Source organism: Hypomesus transpacificus, chromosome 13 (genome assembly GCF_021917145.1).
Source record: "Hypomesus transpacificus isolate Combined female chromosome 13, fHypTra1, whole genome shotgun sequence".
NCBI lineage: Eukaryota > Metazoa > Chordata > Actinopteri > Osmeriformes > Osmeridae > Hypomesus > Hypomesus transpacificus.
Genome location: NC_061072.1, coordinates 3394799 through 3412783, shown reverse-complemented (window position 1 = coordinate 3412783; position 17985 = coordinate 3394799). Strand labels below are relative to the sequence as shown.

The 17985-nt window shown below is 45.7% G+C and overlaps 1 protein-coding gene across 4 annotated transcripts in view; it reads left to right on the top strand.

The window, feature by feature from the left end:
* LOC124475659 (C-terminal-binding protein 2) overlaps positions 1–17985 on the top strand; it is an 82655-nt gene that overhangs the window by 23422 nt on the left and 41248 nt on the right. For all 4 annotated transcript variants that reach the window (XM_047032434.1, XM_047032436.1, XM_047032435.1 and 1 more), the window contains exon 2: positions 15857–16038. Coding sequence is in view for 2 of the 4 variants with exons in the window: in XM_047032436.1 (XP_046888392.1) it covers positions 15981–16038 (58 nt within the window). In the remaining 2 variants the exon portion in view is untranslated. The remainder of the gene's footprint in view (positions 1–15856; positions 16039–17985) is intronic.

Genomic DNA, 17985 nt, shown 5'->3' with positions numbered 1-17985 from the left:
GTATGTGCGCTCATTAAGCTACAACCTCCTCCCCTCCTCCCCATTTGCTGTGATGGAGCCATTGACAGGGTGACCCACTCCTGCTCTAGGGCAGTCAGCTGAGGTGTGTGTGTGTGTAGGAAGCCAGCAAACACTTAAAGAATGTGTCGGACGTGATTTAGCACAAGACGCTGGCTTCTGGAGTACCCAGACCCCTCACATGGATCACAGGATCACCCAAGCCCCCCCCCCCCACACACACAGCCCCACACACACGCAGCCCACATAGCCTCCAGTTGATATATAGTGTGTGCTCTGTATATCAAACCTTCTTGTGCCAAACTGACTGAAGAATAAAAGGCCAAGACAGAGGTGGTAGAGCAGCAGAATGATTTGCTGTTTGTTGTTGAGTTACTATTGTATTGCGATAGCACAAATGACTCCCCACCAGCAGAACGAAAGCCTGCAACAACAACTGCATTGAGCTATCTGTTATTTGAGTATATATAGTGCAGAGTGATGGAAATCCAGTTTACTGCAAGATCAACTGATTAAGAGAGAGAGACTTTTTCTTCCTAATTTTTCCTCCTAAATTAATTATTAGCTAAACACCCCTCACCTCTCCTGTCCATTTTCAAAAAGGGCAACCAAGCTTTGATCTTCTGGCCCTTTGAAATTATCTGGGGATAGAAAAGAATGAAAGGAAGAAAGAGGGGGCAGTGACAGGAAGCCGCATCTACAAAGAGAGGCGTTATAGGTACAGGGAGAGGAGGAGGCCAGGGGTCGAGGAGTGAGCGTACAGGGGATGAAGGCTTGCCTGTATCTGCCAGCCAAACCCCATGTTGCAGTGTGAGTGGTAAAAATTAGTTTTCTGACTAATGTGACTGGGCCTTGTACCTTAGGCTGGGCTAGAGCACCCTCCACAGCGCCCCGGAGAGAGCGAGTGGCTGGCTGGAATGGCTTATTACCGGAAACCCAACCTTTTCTCCTCTTTTTTGCCTCCCCCCTTAACAGTGGGTTTTGTCTGGTAAAACACATAATGTGCTGCTTTGTACTCTCATGCCCCCCCCCCCACCCCTCCGCCCCACACACACACTTCCTCTGAGGGGAGTTTGACAAGTGGGAAAGTTGGGTGTTTTCAACCTGAAATTTGATCCCTTGTGCCGGTTATTCTGTTAGAGAGACAATACTATTTATCTTGCCCTCAACTGTACTTTTCTACATTAAGTCTTTTTGGAGGGTTATACAATGTTCCACCTTGTAAAAACAGCTGGTATGATGAAATAAGGGGTGAAGCACTTAGTCCTTTCCCACCCCCTCAATCATTCCCCTTAGTTTTATTAAAACAAACACTCACATATAATAGTGTGTGTGTGTCCTCCCATGGTTATAATGAGTCTCAGTTGGCAGAAGTTTGATGTTCTCTGCTAATTAGACATGCTTCACTTAGGATGAGTCCCTCTCACCAGGCAAAGCCCAAATCATGCATTGTCCTGATAAACAACCGTATCTCTCTCTCTTACTCACTGGCGCACACACACACACACACACACACAAATAGAACAAAACAAACTTGAAGACTTCCTCAGGACTCTGTCCTCCAATACATGCCAATCAATCATCGTAGTTTGTCAGAAACAACCAACAAACAATTTTGAATTGTTAATGGCTGACAGGATTAAGTTTCCTTAGTTTTTACATTCCGGCACTGACTTGAGTGTCAGTTTATTAAACCCGCTCGTAGCCCTTCCACCCTCCACCTTGCAGACACACACACACATAGCAGAGATAAAGAGAGGAAATTTGAATTAGCCTTTTTCCTCATTCAGGAAAGAAGACGAGAGGACCAGATTTTCTCAACTCACACGACTCCCTTGTCTGCCCCTGTGTATTCATGACAGAAATGTTAAAGGGATTTTTAGCAGCTGTATGTTTATTTATGGCCATTAAAGTCCACTTCTCACCAACACTGAGCCCCCATTTAACAAAAATACTCAATTTAGTTTAGTGTAGACGGCCCACCCAGCATACACACCTGACACCCACCCATAACGGTCACTGCCACGGTCAACTAAAACCTCTTCCACCCAGCAACCTCCACAGGAAGCTCCATTTGTTGTCTCACGGTCCTGTTGTCTCCCAGAAGCCTCCAACTGGATGTTACAAATGGGAGTGACTAAAAACAGGGTAGCACCCTTACCCCTCCTCTACCCCTGTGATTGACAGACAGCTTGGCTATCTACTGCAATCTGATGCAAATACTGGCAGCCATTTTCTCTCACCCATCAGAGTGCTTCATCTGCAGTTTGTGTTGTTGTAAATAAGCTTTACATGCTCTCCAACAGGCCCCGCTCCTTATTTCTACCCCTGCGGCCCCTGATATCTTTATCCAAATGAAGCTACTGTTATCGGACACCTTCAAATCTGTGGAACTTACTTTTTAGCGTGAGCTGATAATAAAAAATATTGCTGACGCCAAGTCTTCGGAATGCGAGCTGCCTGGTTTTTGTTGTTCAGTCGCACGGGCTCACGGCAATACACCGTGATTAATCGAGCTAATTACTTCACTGACAAAAGCAGGCCTTCTTTAAAATTCCATTATTGGAAGAGCATGCTTCTTCCCTTTCATTTTTTGCTTTCGCCCGTCCGGCTTTCAGGTATTATTAGGGAACTGTGTGTTAACTGCAGTCAGCGTTCTTTTCGTTGCCGCTATCTCATTACATTTACAGGGGAAAGGGATGGAGAGAGCCACAAAAAAATGTAATTGGAGGCGTGCGATAGTTAGGACAGGAGCGGGGCAAGGGCGGCATAAATCTGCAGGCCGGCTGACAGCTTTATGCGGCTGGTGAGAGAGAAGTGGTTAACTTTAATGGGAGGAGATATAAATGTTCAGTTACTTTTATTTATTTATTTCCGCCTGCTCTCCCTGCCAATGGCGTTGACACTAAAACACTCACACTCAAACACACGTACGTATATACGTACACTCACTCCATTCCCCACTTCCACCCCCCCTGTTTAGACTAGGCTTGATATATAGAGTTAATTCAGCATGGCTGATGCAGTAATTCATGTGTTTCATACATTTAATGTCACACACTGACACTGCATGGTGCAGAATTGTTAATTTTCTGTGCAGATATTGTTGCCCCCCCGCCTTTCTCCTCACTCATTTTCCCGCTCTCTCAGCAGCAATCCCCTGTCACCTTCCAACTCCCCACCCCCACTCCCTCCATCCTCCAGCCCTGCTCCTCCACTCCCATCCCACGTTGTATTTTTTCCATTACCCTGTGAGTTAATTTGGCTAAAAGAGGGTCTACTCTAGGAGGTATTTCATGCTGCATCAGGTTTCTTGTTCCCCTATAAAAACGTCCCGCTTGGTCGAGCCCACCACAATAATCTCTCCGCCCTCCCTCCCACCACTTCTGGAGTGAAAAAGAGTTTAGCGTATCTCCCTGGACAATACCCCCGCCCGGCCGCCTGACATCCAGCCAGCACTCTACCCATGACCCCGGGGCCACAGGGGTCACCGTTGGGTTCAGGGTCGCGAGGCCGTTCCCACTGCTGTTGGAGGTCCTGTGCTTTTAATTGGGAGCCTGACGTTCCACTGGAAGGGCCTGTGAGGGGGTGATTCCTGAAGCAGTTTGGGGTACAATGAGGTGTGTGTGTCTTGGGAGGGAGGTGGGGGGGGGCAATAGACGGGGTCACTACGTCTCGTAGGAGGACAAGAGGATATATGTGTGAACATATCAGATATCGTTTCATAATATGCCAACTAATATTATCCAACCAGATCTACAGAACAGAACAGCACATTACTGTTGTTTGCTCATCGGATATCACCTAGAGGAGTAATTCTTCAATAATAAGATTGTAATCTGCCCGTCTGAAAGCTAAACTGTCTTCTTGCAGTCAGGTTGTAGATAGTTCAGGCTCAAAATAACTCCCGTCATGTTTGTTTCGGACCTGCAGCCCTTAATTGGCTTCTGAGTTCAGGAGAGAGGCAAAAATGCAGAAATGATCAACTTCCCTACGGGACAACAATCTTGCAGAGCTTGTTTTTTTGGTGGGTTGGGGTGGGGAGAGAGGCAGCACACAGCTTAGGCCAAAGAGATCAAGTAAAAAATTGAGAGCTTTTTCCCTAAGGCGAAGAACAGAACTCCAGATTAGAGTTGAATACATCACCTTCGGTTTTCTCTGACTGAGCCAAACATCGTAGAAGAAGAACATTTTAACAAATACGTGAACTTGTGTTTGTGGTCTGGTCGCAAGGCTGAAAATATTGTTTTAGATGATTTAGGCAAATTTTGGGTTAGAGTTTATTTTATAAAAAATAATGTCTTTGTTCTTCAGATTTTGCAGCATTAAGCTCTGGGAGTTTGCTAAGTCGAACAGCGATTTAGTATCAGGAGAAATGTTGTGGCAGGCAGGGGGCACCAATTTAGGGCTGTGACGGGATTCTCACTTCCATAAAAGGCCTCGGTGACCCCCTGACCTTGCCTGAGTTGAAATCAAGGACACCACCTACTCTCATGGCCTTACTGAAAGAACTGTCGCTTACACCAACAATATCCGCTAATAAAACAATCAAGAAAAAAGCAAAGGGAGATGTCAGTTTCTGGTTCCTTGTTAGGGGTCAAGAAGAAAAGATCACATGTGGAGACTGTGTGAGTGTGTGTGTGTGGGTGGGGGGGAGCGCCTCTCTGTGGCACAGACAACAGCTTTGACCTAAACCCTCGGGCCCTCAATGTGTTTTTCAGCGGGATACAATCCCATGATTCATGTCCTTTTCATGGCGTTTCCTCCCCACAGGGGCAGGGAGTGTACTGTCGGCCCCTCGGCCCAGTGACGCTGCCCGCTTCACTGAGCTCTGTGTTGCTCCTGTGTGACAACCAGAAAGCCCTCTGTTTGGCCAGCACACACAAAAAATACTGTCTCTCACACAGGCAGTCACAACACAAGCCTGATCTATACACACACATCTGGATGCTGATGTGAAGACAAGCATACTGGATGAATCTACTATTGTTAGCTTTTGAATATTACTATCTACGATCACACTCTCATCACTTTCATCTTTCTTTAAGGCTAAGATATCCTTAGATACTATACAATGCTGAAAAGCTGCAATTCTAATTAAACCGCTGGTCCTGCAGGAGAGGTACTGAAGCTGAGCTACAGGAGTGGCTTAAGTGCTAAAAGAAATTTGTACAAACGGGACCTTCTTCCCATTAATATTTTCTTTAAAAGATTTTCAGTTATTTGACCCCGGGGGCCACGGTGAGATGATGTCTGTCACACAGCAGCGCCCTTCCTTTGTTTACCCTTGAAAACTGCACTAGCTGCAGAATCCAGCCTCAGGGAGGGGAACACAAGCACAGCTTTCATTAAAAAAATTACCTTATAGGTATAGGCTAGTACTATCTCTCTCCGTCTCTGTCTCTTTCTGTCTATGTGACTACGTTTACATGCACTGAATATTAAGTTTCTGCCCTTATTCCAAAAAGAAAATATTCCTCATCTGTTTCCATGGCAAGTAAAAGTGTATATTCCACTAATATTGCCATTTACATGCACCTCAGACTAGCTGAGGTGTAAAATGCACAGAGCTGACTGTGAGGCCATGTGTCACAAACTGCGTTAAAAAAAGACCGAAAGTGCTGTATACAGTACCAGTCAAATGTTTGGACACATTTTCCCATTTGTGTCCAAACTTTTGACCAGTACTGTACATGTCCCAAAAATACTTGTAAAAAACTAATGCCATCGGCATATCCCACGTTTTGCAATGCTATATTCAAAATATGTACATACATATACAGAAAATCCAAACCAACTATGCTGTTTACAGGATCAAATTTTGAATATTGTCATATTCTGAATAATAGTGGAATGTTAGTGTGCATGTAAACATACTCAGTCAGTGGCGGCTGGTGCATTTATTTCCAGGGGGGGCTACAAGTATATTTACTCCCCCTTACCCTTTCCCCCTAGCCTAGTATCTCGCCTTGCTGGGGGGGTCCGGGGGCATGCCCCCCCGGCAGCGGTGTGTCCAGACATTTTTGATAGGGGTGGCACCAGGGGTGGCCCGCCTCTGACTGGGCATATAGCCAATCATATATCGGGGTGGCCAATCAGATTTCAGGGGTCGCCTGTGCCACCCTAGGCCACCCCCTGGACACGCCCCTGCCCCCCGGAAGAAAAAAAATGCTATCTCAACACCAGAAAGCAGTATTTTGGTGCATTCCTTAATGTATTTACTAATTTGTCAATTGAAGTGATGAAAACGACCTGGTGTATTGTCTTCCCCTGGCATTCGACTGTTGCTGAATTAATAGACCAATTTTGTAAACATGTTTGTAAACATTCGGGATGCGCGTGCAATGTGGCTGCGGAAAACTGGGAAAGGATAGCATTTAAAACGGCAAAAGGACCACACGGATCATACAAATAGTTAGATTTAAAAAGACCAAAAAAGTCGAGAAGGACAGCCTTTAAGAGAGAAAGCAATTCCCCATTGATTTGTCACATTAACATTTTTATTTGGGTCACGAAAGTCTTGAAATTTTAGTGAGAATGTCGCCCGGTACAGACCGCATAGTCGAGCGGCAGCCATGTCTTCACGTCATGTCACAGTTCATAATTTTACAGTTTTACAGTCAATTCTACATCTAAAAAGTCGAGCAGGGCAGCTTTCAAGAGATATTGGAATACTGCTTTTAGCCAGCTGGTCCGATTATTTTTGTGATTTGTTTAAACTGGCAATCTGAGTGAGACTGTGTCCCCGTTACACAGTTTTTGACGTTAGCCTCAGTCAGACTAATCGCTCACTGGCAGTGTACACAATGTTGTACTTCACTCCATTATACACCAGAAACGTCAGGGAGGACTGCCTGATGTAGATACGAGCCTGCTGAAGATAGCCAGTATCTCGGATTTCATTAACCAAGCCTGTTTCATTTCATTTCATAATTTGCCTGAGGAAGCGACCTCCGTTAGCCAGGCTAGTTTTGCCCGATCACTTGGTCAGGCTATATAAAGGTATCGGGGTCAAGTGACTTTTGTGCATTGACAAGTGAAACGTAAATATACTTGTCCATATGACAAGCCTCAAAACGTTAATGTCAGGCCCTGTAATCCAGTGAACAGAGATACTGTATATGATGACCTGATCGACACTCCAAGTGTATTTTACCCGGTAGAAGTTCGTCTTTTGCAACCGACATGCGAAGTTGAGCCAGCTTGACAGTCGTGTGACGTAAGGTGAAAATTGGTCAGGCCGATCAGGTCCAAGCTCCTTCCGTTTGAGCTTTTCTTGAACATTTCTTTTTTCAAAGGGCGTATTTTTAAGCGACTTGCCTGAATTGCAAGTTTCCATCATGACGTTAGCTAGCTAGCTAGCCAGCTTTATAACGTTAGAGCTATGGTAGCTACAAGTTCTGTTATGAGAGAACACCATGACAACGTAAATAAACAACTTCTTAAATGTGTTGAGTGATGTGATTGGATGTGACAGACATAACGGGCCCTATCATAATGTATTTGATAAGCCCTCTAGTAAATCAGCAGTTCGGGGCGCAGGTGTTTTGCGCCCCAGCGAGGTCCTATCTCTTACATTGAGAGGAGCGAACTACGCATGTACAAATTATAACGACAGTCAATGGGGCTCCTCAGCCGGAAATACGTAGCCTATCAGCTAACTTTAGACAACGTAGATTTTTTCTTACAATTTTTTTTGCAGATTTAATATTCTATTAGCTATATAATATTGACTTTACTCATTAGACATGTTTTCTTTCTTTTTAAGTCTTATTAAATTAAGTTTCAGGTCGGAATGTGATGCAGCAGTGGTGGGGCGGCGCCCTCTATGAGCCGGCCGCTGCTCTTTGTCTTTCTCCCTCTAATACTCTTTTTAGATGGAAGCAACTCCCCCCTCTCAACCCCACCCCCCAAAAATAGATATTTTTTCCCTATTTAGCATGCGACGGTCAACATTGGTCAAACTCTCTTCCAGGTCAAAAGAGAGATGAGAGGTGGTCCCCACCGGTCCCATCCAATAGTTTTGTCTGTTTTTTTTGTTGTTGTTTTTTCTGACGGTGGATATCTGGCCTAATCAAATCACAGAGAGCAGCCTTATCAGTGGTGCTGCCAGGAGTCCCACACAGCACAATAACTCAAGGAGGGCATTTGAGTTCCTCCTCAGTTTGATCCGGTGCCAGGGTGATGAATAGCCGTTTTTTGCCTCTTTTGTTGGCGATCAGCACTTTTATTCTGCCGTTAATCCACAAGGCCACGCACAGTTACCCTGCGGTGATTTTTCACCTTGTTGTGCAGCTTGTGCATGCGTGTTTTAGGGCAGGCCGAAGGAATGTGATGAGTGTATGAGGTCCAGTTCATATTTTACCTGACCTGTCAACCTGGCCTTGTTAGCACAGAGGGGGGGGGGGGGGGTCAGGTGATAAAAAGAATTGTCATATTACATAAACTGATGCAGGTACGACACTTACCTCACTGCCTGTTATGGAGATGAAGCCCCTTCCAACATGCTTCCTGGATTCTCTTCCATCACCAGTGGCATGTCAGCCATCTAGGAAGATCCCTCTTTCTCTTCACTACTGGCAGTACAAGCTAATGCTGTACAGCAGCCTACCGAAGAATAGAGTGATTGTTTGGAGTATCAAAAATCCCCAGCTGAGAGCTTATCTTTCTTTTATCATGAGGGATCTGGAAGGGGCCCTATGGCCTACAGGGGCATGTTCTCAGTCAGAGCCCCCACAAACACACACGTCAGCTCTGTCTCAACCATTCTCCCAGCATCCACCTCTCTTTCTTCTCTCCTCTACATCCTCTACTCTCTCCCTGCTCCCCTCCCCTCCTCCCCCAGAGGCCTGTTCTACATATGCAACACAAGGAGCAGAGCCCCTCTCTCTGTCTGCTGAGACTCTTCCACCATTTATCTCCCAGCTGCAAGGTTGGGCTTGGACTAATTGACTGTGCCCTGCATGTGTGTGTGTGTGTGTGTGTGTGTGTGTGTGTGTGTGCGGTACTCCAGGTCCCTGGGAACAGTGAGTATAATGCAGCCACGGAGGACAGGAAGTGGAGTGGAGAGAGAGGGAGGAGGACCAGCTCTGAACCAGCTCAGAGGGGTTTTGATAGCAGCTCTCCTGTAAATGCAATCAATTGGCTCAAACAGTCCAAAATAAAGCCAGTTAGAAAAACATTCTGGGACTGGAAAAATTGTGATGAAGTGTGTGTATGTATTTGTGTGTGTGCGTATGTGTGAACAGGTTCCCTGTATGTGTGTTTGCATTCCTTTGTGTTTCTCTCTTACTGGTCTGTACTTTATCAACACATTGTTTGGCTTGGCCCCCACCCAATGTAAGCTGAATTATGGTTGAAGTTGGCTGTCTCACTGTCCAGTGGGAGTAAGCTTTTTGGGGTGGGGTGTGTGTGTATGACAGGGTCTGTATGTGTGGGAGGTGTGCGTGTGTGGATTGTGTGGGCACGAACAAGGAGTGTAGGACCACCGTATTTCTGTTTGAGAGACAGGAAGCTGTGAATCATGTTGGCTCTTCCTGGAAGGACCCAGAGGGAGAGAGGTGGGAGGGACCCATATGGGGCCTGCTTGTACCGGGCCTGGCCCTCTCTCTGATAGCACACTGGCAATCACATTCCTCCAGCCTTCCCTTCTAGGCTACAACCCCCCCCCTCCTCCACTGCCACACACATACTGTATAAAGTACACACCCTTTCAAGCTCACTGCAGGGGAGATTAGTATTGTGGACACCCCCGCTTTGCTTAATGTCTGCTATGTCATTGGGCAAATGTATATATTTTTTGTTTGTCTATGCATAAACAAAGGGAGGTTGGTCAAACTATCTACAATGTACAATTCTTTCCAATACTAGTTTTGTACAAACATATTGGATATAATGATTTGTATTCACTCGTGGCTGACAAAACAGCGTAGCACTTACTATTAAGATAAACAAATGACTGTGTCACAACAATACTGGCCTGCCCTCTCAACCCCTTTGACCACTGTCAGGAGTTTATCAACCACACAATGTACACACACACCAGTAATGCACAAACAAGGGCTGCCTAAAACATCACTTCTAAATGATCAAAAACAGACATGCATAGGTATACACACACGCAAACAAGAAAATGATTTACAGCACTCAATTTTTGAACAGTTTTTTAACCAAAAGCCTGAAGGCTGAAGAGTGTAAGCTGATATTAATAGTATAGTGGGGCCTTTTTCTGTGGATTGTCTTAAACCTTCCTGTTATTTTTTTCTCATTTCTCTCTCTGGCTGATTCTTTGTTTTGGCTCGCCACTGACAGATTTACCTTTGGAGTAACTGCTCAGATGATGGAAAAATGGCCTCCATTGTTCCAGTCAAAAGGAAATGGACAGTGTTTCTGAGTAAAGCAAAGACTGGGTTTCAATATTAGATGTAAAAACACAACCTCGATATTGAGACACTTGTTTGTTATTTCAAAGCCATAACGTCAAGACAGTTTCTTTTTTTGTCTCCAAGTGGGCTCTTTCTGTTGATAGTGTGTTATAGGTGTTAGTGTAGGCTTGTTGTCGCTCTTTGAGGGAATCTCTTTTGCTCCTCATTGGGGGCCCATGGCAGGCTGTTGAAGTCTGACTGCCTGGTGATAGGAATCAGGCAAGCGAACAGTCTGATAACAGCGTTGTTCTGCGTGGAAGGAACAGAAAAGGTCAAAGATATCAGAAGCGAGAGGGATATCGCCATTGCGCCGCGATAATCTTAAACAGCATCAGAAAGTAACATCTGCTTTTAAATGTCACAGAGCACTTTTGATGTGATTCAGATCCCGAGTTGCACTTTTAGCTATATGAAATTGCCCATGTTAAATCATAACATATTTTCATGATTTATATTTTACATGTAGGCTATTTAACTGTAAAACCCCTAAGCAACATACTTCTTGTGTCTCAAACACCTCTTTGAAGAGGGGTGTCAAAAAAGACCCCCAGGCTTAATGTCAAAAAATGTATTATTGATTTAACCCAATTAGTTCAAACACTGTGTTTGAGGTGAAGTATTTCATCCCCAAACGACATCCCTGTGCATTTTTGGGTTGTACGAGTACAGAGGTGTTTGAAAGATGTGTGTCGGTGTGTGTGCGCACGTTTGTGAAGTGAGGCACAGCAGCCTGTCTGACCTTTTGAATTATTCACTATCGCAAACTAGACGAGAGACACTATTTAAGTGAGAACCTTCTTTACATGGTTCCAGCTCTCACCATGGCTCCTCTCCTCATTCTTCTTCCTCTTCCATCCCCTGGGCTGTCTGAGAAACCACTCCACCAATCTGCCACATGCACATTGTGCCAAACTAAACGGATTTGAATCGGAGAACCCTGAAACTATAACTAGGGTGTTTTTGACAGTTTGGAAGCATCTCCTTTTCAGCAAAAGCCAATATATCAATACCCCCCCTCCCCCCCTTAACAGCATCAACCCACCCCCACGGCACCATGGTGACGTCTAATAAAGTCAGTAATCAGTTCCCTACTAATTAGCGTCTGACGGGGGCGGCTCTATAACTGCTCACCAAACCAAATTATTCTCTTATTTCAGCTAAGTCAATTAATCACATCGGAGGCAATTCTGTTAGTCTCTCTGGTCTTCCAGCAGGAACATGGATCGTGCTACAGTCACGTTATCTTTGCGATTTATCCTATTACAAGACGACTTACGCAAATTAATTTAATTTGACTTGGGGATGTTCATTTTTGTATGCCAAAAGTCTTAGTGTGTTAAAACCTGGTTTAATGGGAGGCTGGTAGAGAGGTCAGCGAGCTACTGTAAGTGGTCTACAAATATTATTATAAACGGTAGTGAACAGAGGGGCTAGTCATGTTGCGGCAGTGTGTTGAAGCTGGTTCAGGTTTTGTTCAGGACAGTGTGTCTCTGTGGGTTCAGGTTATTTTCAGGACAGTGTGTCTCTGTGGGTTCAGGTTATGTTCAGGACAGTGTGTCTCTGTGGGTTCAGGTTATGTTCAGGACAGTGTGTCTCTGTGGGTTCAGGACAGTGTGTCTCTGTGGGTTCAGGTTATGTTCAGGACAGTGTGTTGATGCTGGTTCAGGTTATGTTCAGGACAGTGTGTTGATGCGGGTTCAGGTTATGTTCAGGACAGTGTGTCTCTGTGGGTTCAGGTTATGTTCAGGACAGTGTGTCTCTGTGGGTTCAGGTTATGTTCAGGACAGTGTGTTGATGCTGGTTCAGGTTATGTTCAGGACAGTGTGTCTCTGTGGGTTCAGGTTATTTTCAGGACAGTGTGTCTCTGTGGGTTCAGGTTATGTTCAGGACAGTGTGTCTCTGTGGGTTCAGGTTATGTTCAGGACAGTGTGTCTCTGTGGGTTCAGGACAGTGTGTCTCTGTGGGTTCAGGTTATGTTCAGGACAGTGTGTCTCTGTGGGTTCAGGTTATGTTCAGGACAGTGTGTCTCTGTGGGTTCAGGACAGTGTGTCTCTGTGGGTTCAGGTTATGTTCAGGACAGTGTGTTGATGCTGGTTCAGGTTATGTTCAGGACAGTGTGTTGATGCGGGTTCAGGTTATGTTCAGGACAGTGTGTCTCTGTGGGTTCAGGTTATGTTCAGGACAGTGTGTCTCTGTGGGTTCAGGTTATGTTTAGGACAGTGTGTCTCTGTGGGTTCAGGACAGTGTGTCTCTGTGGGTTAAGGTTATGTTCAGGACAGTGTGTTGATGCTGGTTCAGGTTATGTTCAGGACAGTGTGTTGATGCGGGTTCAGGTTATGTTCAGGACAGTGTGTCTCTGTGGGTTCAGGTTATGTTCAGGACAGTGTGTCTCTGTGGGTTCAGGTTATGTTCAGGACAGTGTGTCTCTGTGGGTTCAGGTTATGTTCAGGACAGTGTGTTGATGCTGGTTCAGGTTATGTTCAGGACAGTGTGTCTCTGTGGGTTCAGGTTATTTTCAGGACAGTGTGTCTCTGTGGGTTCAGGTTATGTTCAGGACAGTGTGTCTCTGTGGGTTCAGGTTATGTTCAGGACAGTGTGTCTCTGTGGGTTCAGGACAGTGTGTCTCTGTGGGTTCAGGTTATGTTCAGGACAGTGTGTCTCTGTGGGTTCAGGTTATGTTCAGGACAGTGTGTCTCTGTGGGTTCAGGTTATGTTCAGGACAGTGTGTCTCTGTGGGTTCAGGACAGTGTGTCTCTGTGGGTTCAGGTTATGTTCAGGACAGTGTGTTGATGCTGGTTCAGGTTATGTTCAGGACAGTGTGTTGATGCGGGTTCAGGTTATGTTCAGGACAGTGTGTCTCTGTGGGTTCAGGTTATTTTCAGGACAGTGTGTCTCTGTGGGTTCAGGTTATGTTCAGGACAGTGTGTCTCTGTGGGTTCAGGTTATGTTTAGGACAGTGTGTTGATGCTGGTTCAGGTTATGTTCAGGACAGTGTGTCTCTGTGGAGTCTTCTGACACTGTGAGGGGAGGCATCCTTAAGATGAGAAAGAGAACCAATCACAGTTATGGATTCCTACATTTACCCAGGCCGACACACACACACAAACATTTCTCAAGCCCCACTCCCCTCAGCCTTAGGCAGCATTTTATTGATCATCTGACTTTTAATGCTTCTTAAATATTAAGATTCATGTATATGACCTTTGTGTTTGGACTGAGCTGAGGAAATCCCATTCTAAATCCCCCCTCAGGGCTACGCTCTCTGATCCCTGCTCTGCTGTTCTTTATATATCGCTCTCTCTGTCTCTCTCTACCTATCCCTCTTACAGTGGGATACAGTGGTGCTGGTGAAACACATTTATGCGTATGGTCATTTGGGGGAGGGGTTGTGCTGGTTGGCTTGTGTTTTGCAGTTTTCTTTCCAAACTACTTTTCTCTGTTACTGCCCTGCTCCTCTCCATCTTGGAGAGGGGCAGAGGGGGAGTAGTAACTGGTACTGCTCTGGCTGAACCCATCTCGGAGAAACAAGGTGGGGCATAAGGAGAGAGCAGAGAGAGAGCCTTCAACCAGGACCTAATCTGGTCCGTATCAGGGTTGGGCATGTTAGCATGTTAGGCTGTTATCTGGGCCCCGCTCTCGCTCTCTCTCTCTCTCTCTCTCTCTCGCTCTCTCATTCTCACTCACTCACTCACTCACTCACTCACTCACTCACTGGGGGGGGCGTTAAAAGAGAATATTGAGAGGGGTGTAGGGGGGGATTCAGACCAGGCTAGCCCATCCCAGATAAATCAACTCTGATGAGTGGAAAGGTTGGCCCACTTTCAGGCCAACAGATCAATCACAGATTATAGAGGAGTCTGCTGTTTGGAATTAGGGGTTCACTCCCATCTAAAGGCAAACTACAAAGAATTTATGGTGACTTGGAGTTCGTTCTGGGCCTGTTTCTAGACATCTAGTGTCAGAACACTCAAGCTGTGGCTGAAACGATTTTTATAGTAAAATGGTAGCCTTTATCTTGCTTCAGTAAACAATTTTTATGTCAATAAACTCCATAGGTTGTATGTTTGGTTAGCTACCTAATAATTGATTGATTAATTATCCATATCCTGGTTTATCTCTGTAAGAATTGAGAGCTTGTGTCATTGATGATGTGCTGAACTCTGTGTTTACTGTATTAGAAGTTGTTACTACCCTCTAAAGGTCAGAAGGTGTCATTACAGCACAGTCTTAATTGACATCTATGGCACTAAATACTGGAGATTTGTCTCAAACTTCCACAAATGTCTCAGTTCCTGTCGTCTGTTCTGTTCTTGTGCTGGTGTTGTGGTTTGGAAACAAAACTCAGGAAAATCTCTCTGAAAATGTAATATGTCCAGTGTGTCCTCTAGGATTTTTTTTTTGCAGTGGAGGCAGGTGTGTCCGAACCATAGATTTACGTGAGCACGGGCAGCTATCGCTATCGAATCAACTGATGTGCAATTTAGCTAGGAGGGGAAGAATACAAACAACAAAAATCACGAGTTAACTTGATTTAAATTTGCAAGAACTATAGACGTATACAATAACAGGCTTAAATGAACTGACAACATAAGTTATACGACTAAATCGACCTTTACAGTTCTCAAGGACGCACACACGCAATCTCATCTGCGGTGTCAAGCACGTGTCCGTGCTATTCTCCGACATGCACTCTAACAATCACTGCTGATAGACGGCCCTGTACAGCCCTATTTCTGATGGCGGCAGAAATGTAGCAGTGGCGGGCCGCCGGCAAAATCAACATAGAGGAAACACTAATGTAAGATAGAAAAGTTTTGAAGAGTGAGAGGTAACCCACAAAGCTGGGCAACAACGAGGTAAAGCAACCTGAAGATTGACAGTTTAAAATCAACATTGCTAGGTGTGAGTTCAGTAGGGGGTGGAGGGGGAGGTAGGAGGCAAAAACACACTTCAGAGCCAATAAAAATAGGAGCTTTGTAGCATTGAATCTTTGTTACCTTTTTAGCAAATAGGGCACTTTTGTCACCAAAGGCATCTTTGTGAGTGTGCGTGAACATGTGTGCTTAAGATGTATGTATATCTGTTGCCTGCAGCATCCTGGATTCTTTGTCTGCCCTGCTTTGTGTGACTTTGTTGTCAAAAACCCTTTTACTAAATCTCCATGTCTCTGCGCGTGTTTGTGGCTGTATATCAACTCTGGCTGTGCGCTTTTCGATGCGTAAGACCTTAGAGGAAAGACATTGATTAACCTGTTTTCTTATCTTTCTCTCTCTGTCTTTGCATGCATGTTTGTCTTGTTTGCGTGTGTGTGTGTGTGTGTGTGTGTGTGTGTGTGTGTGTGTGTGTGTGTGTGTGTGTGTGTGTGTGTGTGTGTGTGTGTGTGTGTGTGTGTGTGTGTGCGTGCGGCTATGCAGGTGTGTGTCAAGGCGTTATGCCCTGGGGAGGACTGCGGACAGTGCTCTAGGATTCTCAGCCCGCGCCCCCTCCCCCCTCCCCCTCCCCCCCCCCTCCCCACCCTGCCTGGCTTCAGCAGAGGACATGTCTCTGACAGACAAACACAAAGTGAAGAGGCAGCGACTGGACAGGATCTGCGAAGGTAGGCTACCCCAACCATTTCCCTCCCTCCCCTTTGTCTCTCTCTTGTCTTTCTCTCACTTCCACACACTCTTTCTTGCATACACGCACACACACATACACTCACTCTTTCACATTTCACTGCAGAACTGACTTCCTCATTTGCCATTTTCTCTCGGCTCCCCTACTTGCATAAGCCCACCTCTGCCACCTTCTTCAGACTGGTTCCAGAACCAAAGTCCTTCCACTGTGTTCCCCTCTTCATTGTCCTTATTGTTAGCAGCACAAGCAAAGACCTATTGATAATCAATGGCTATCGACTGGGATAATCCTCTACTCACCACTAGTTGTCTGTTTAAGATGTTATGGGCCTGTATAAATGTCTACCTTATCACCAAATCATTAATCTACATGAACATGTTCCTGCCCCCCCCCCTTCCTTTATAAATTCATAAAAAAGGGACCAGAGCATGCCAGGGGTGGTACTGAAGGTTTTACATACAAAGTCATACTGTAGACAGTCACAGAATATTGTGTTGAGATGGCCTGTATCCTGAGACAGTCATAGACTTCACTATGAGCATTGCAGAATATTTTATTGTTTCCAGCCCCCTTCCTGCACATCCAGAATTCCACTGGTTTTGTCCAGCTGTTCTAGCACATCTCAGTCAAGCAGCTGGACGTCTGTGCCTGCCTGTGGGTATCCTGGCTGGTGTTCGCTGGTGTGTGTGTGTAGGAGCGGGACAGGGGGACATTGTGTATACATATCCTTTATGTGTGTATACTGTGTGTTTTTCTATGTGTGTCACATACAGCATGTGGGTGTTTTTGCAGTAACAGGTGTGACTGTGATGCGTGTGGCATGCTGTGGCAAGCGTACCTGCACAGTCTCAAGATTCAAGCGCGTAGAAAGGGACAGACAGATGGCTGCCACTGAGGATCAGTCGGCTGGCTCGCAGGCAGCTATTGTGAGGGCAGAAGGGGGGGAAAAACGCACTGTGTGATTTGTTTTGCCAGTGACAAGGCAAAGTTTTCCCATTGATCGTGTGTAGCACCATGATAAGGCTGCCATGGTGATTGTCTGTGTTGTCTTAGCCAAACACACCCTGTGAGTTCACCTGTGTTTGGCCAGGCCTTACTTATCCTCCTCCAGACATCCACTTCACCCAGACTCCAGCAATCACAAGCCGAAAGGAGAAATGCACAATTTGTCTCCAATGTCCTCCATCATTTCCATCGCCAAGGTTGTTTTTTTTTTTCATTTTATTTTGCATATTTCTGAAATGCCAAGAGAAGCTTTGGCAAACTCGGTGGTGAGGCTGTGGTCTGTGTTTCCATTGTCTTACTATATGTGAGACTCAGTTTCTAGAATTGGGTTTCAGAATGTGTCCTTAGGACAGATGGTCACAACTGCACAAGCCAGTTCCCTTTCAGTGAAGTTTCGTCCGTCCCCTGTCCGTCCGTCCCTCCTCTCCCCGTTCTTATGTGTTTGACTCTGCGGCTAGATGGTTGGTCAGATGAACTTGTTCAGCATAATCTGGCTTGACGAAGTGCATGTTTTTGTATTTACTTACGATCAAGAGCTTTTAGTTAACCTAATCTAAGCAACCCTGGGGACTGACCCTGTCTTTCTCTCCGCACCCCCCCCCCCCCCCCCCCCCCCCCCCCCCCAACTGCTGGTGCACTGAAACCTCTCATAAACCCGAGGAAGCAGACATTCCAATCACAGGAGGAGCTGTGTCTTAGAAATCTGTTCCCTGGCCTCAGGTCCTATCACGCTCTCTGTCTAATGCTGAACCCACATCCCACCCCACCTCCCCCCACTGTCACTGGTCTGTGTGTTCCAAGCCTCTCTTCACACTTAACACTACCCGTGTCCCATCTTCATGAGGGACCTGGACCCGGCTTCATCGCTGGTCTTTCTGGTGAAGGGATGATAAGGAGAACAGCTTTTCCCTGTAGGTCTCCC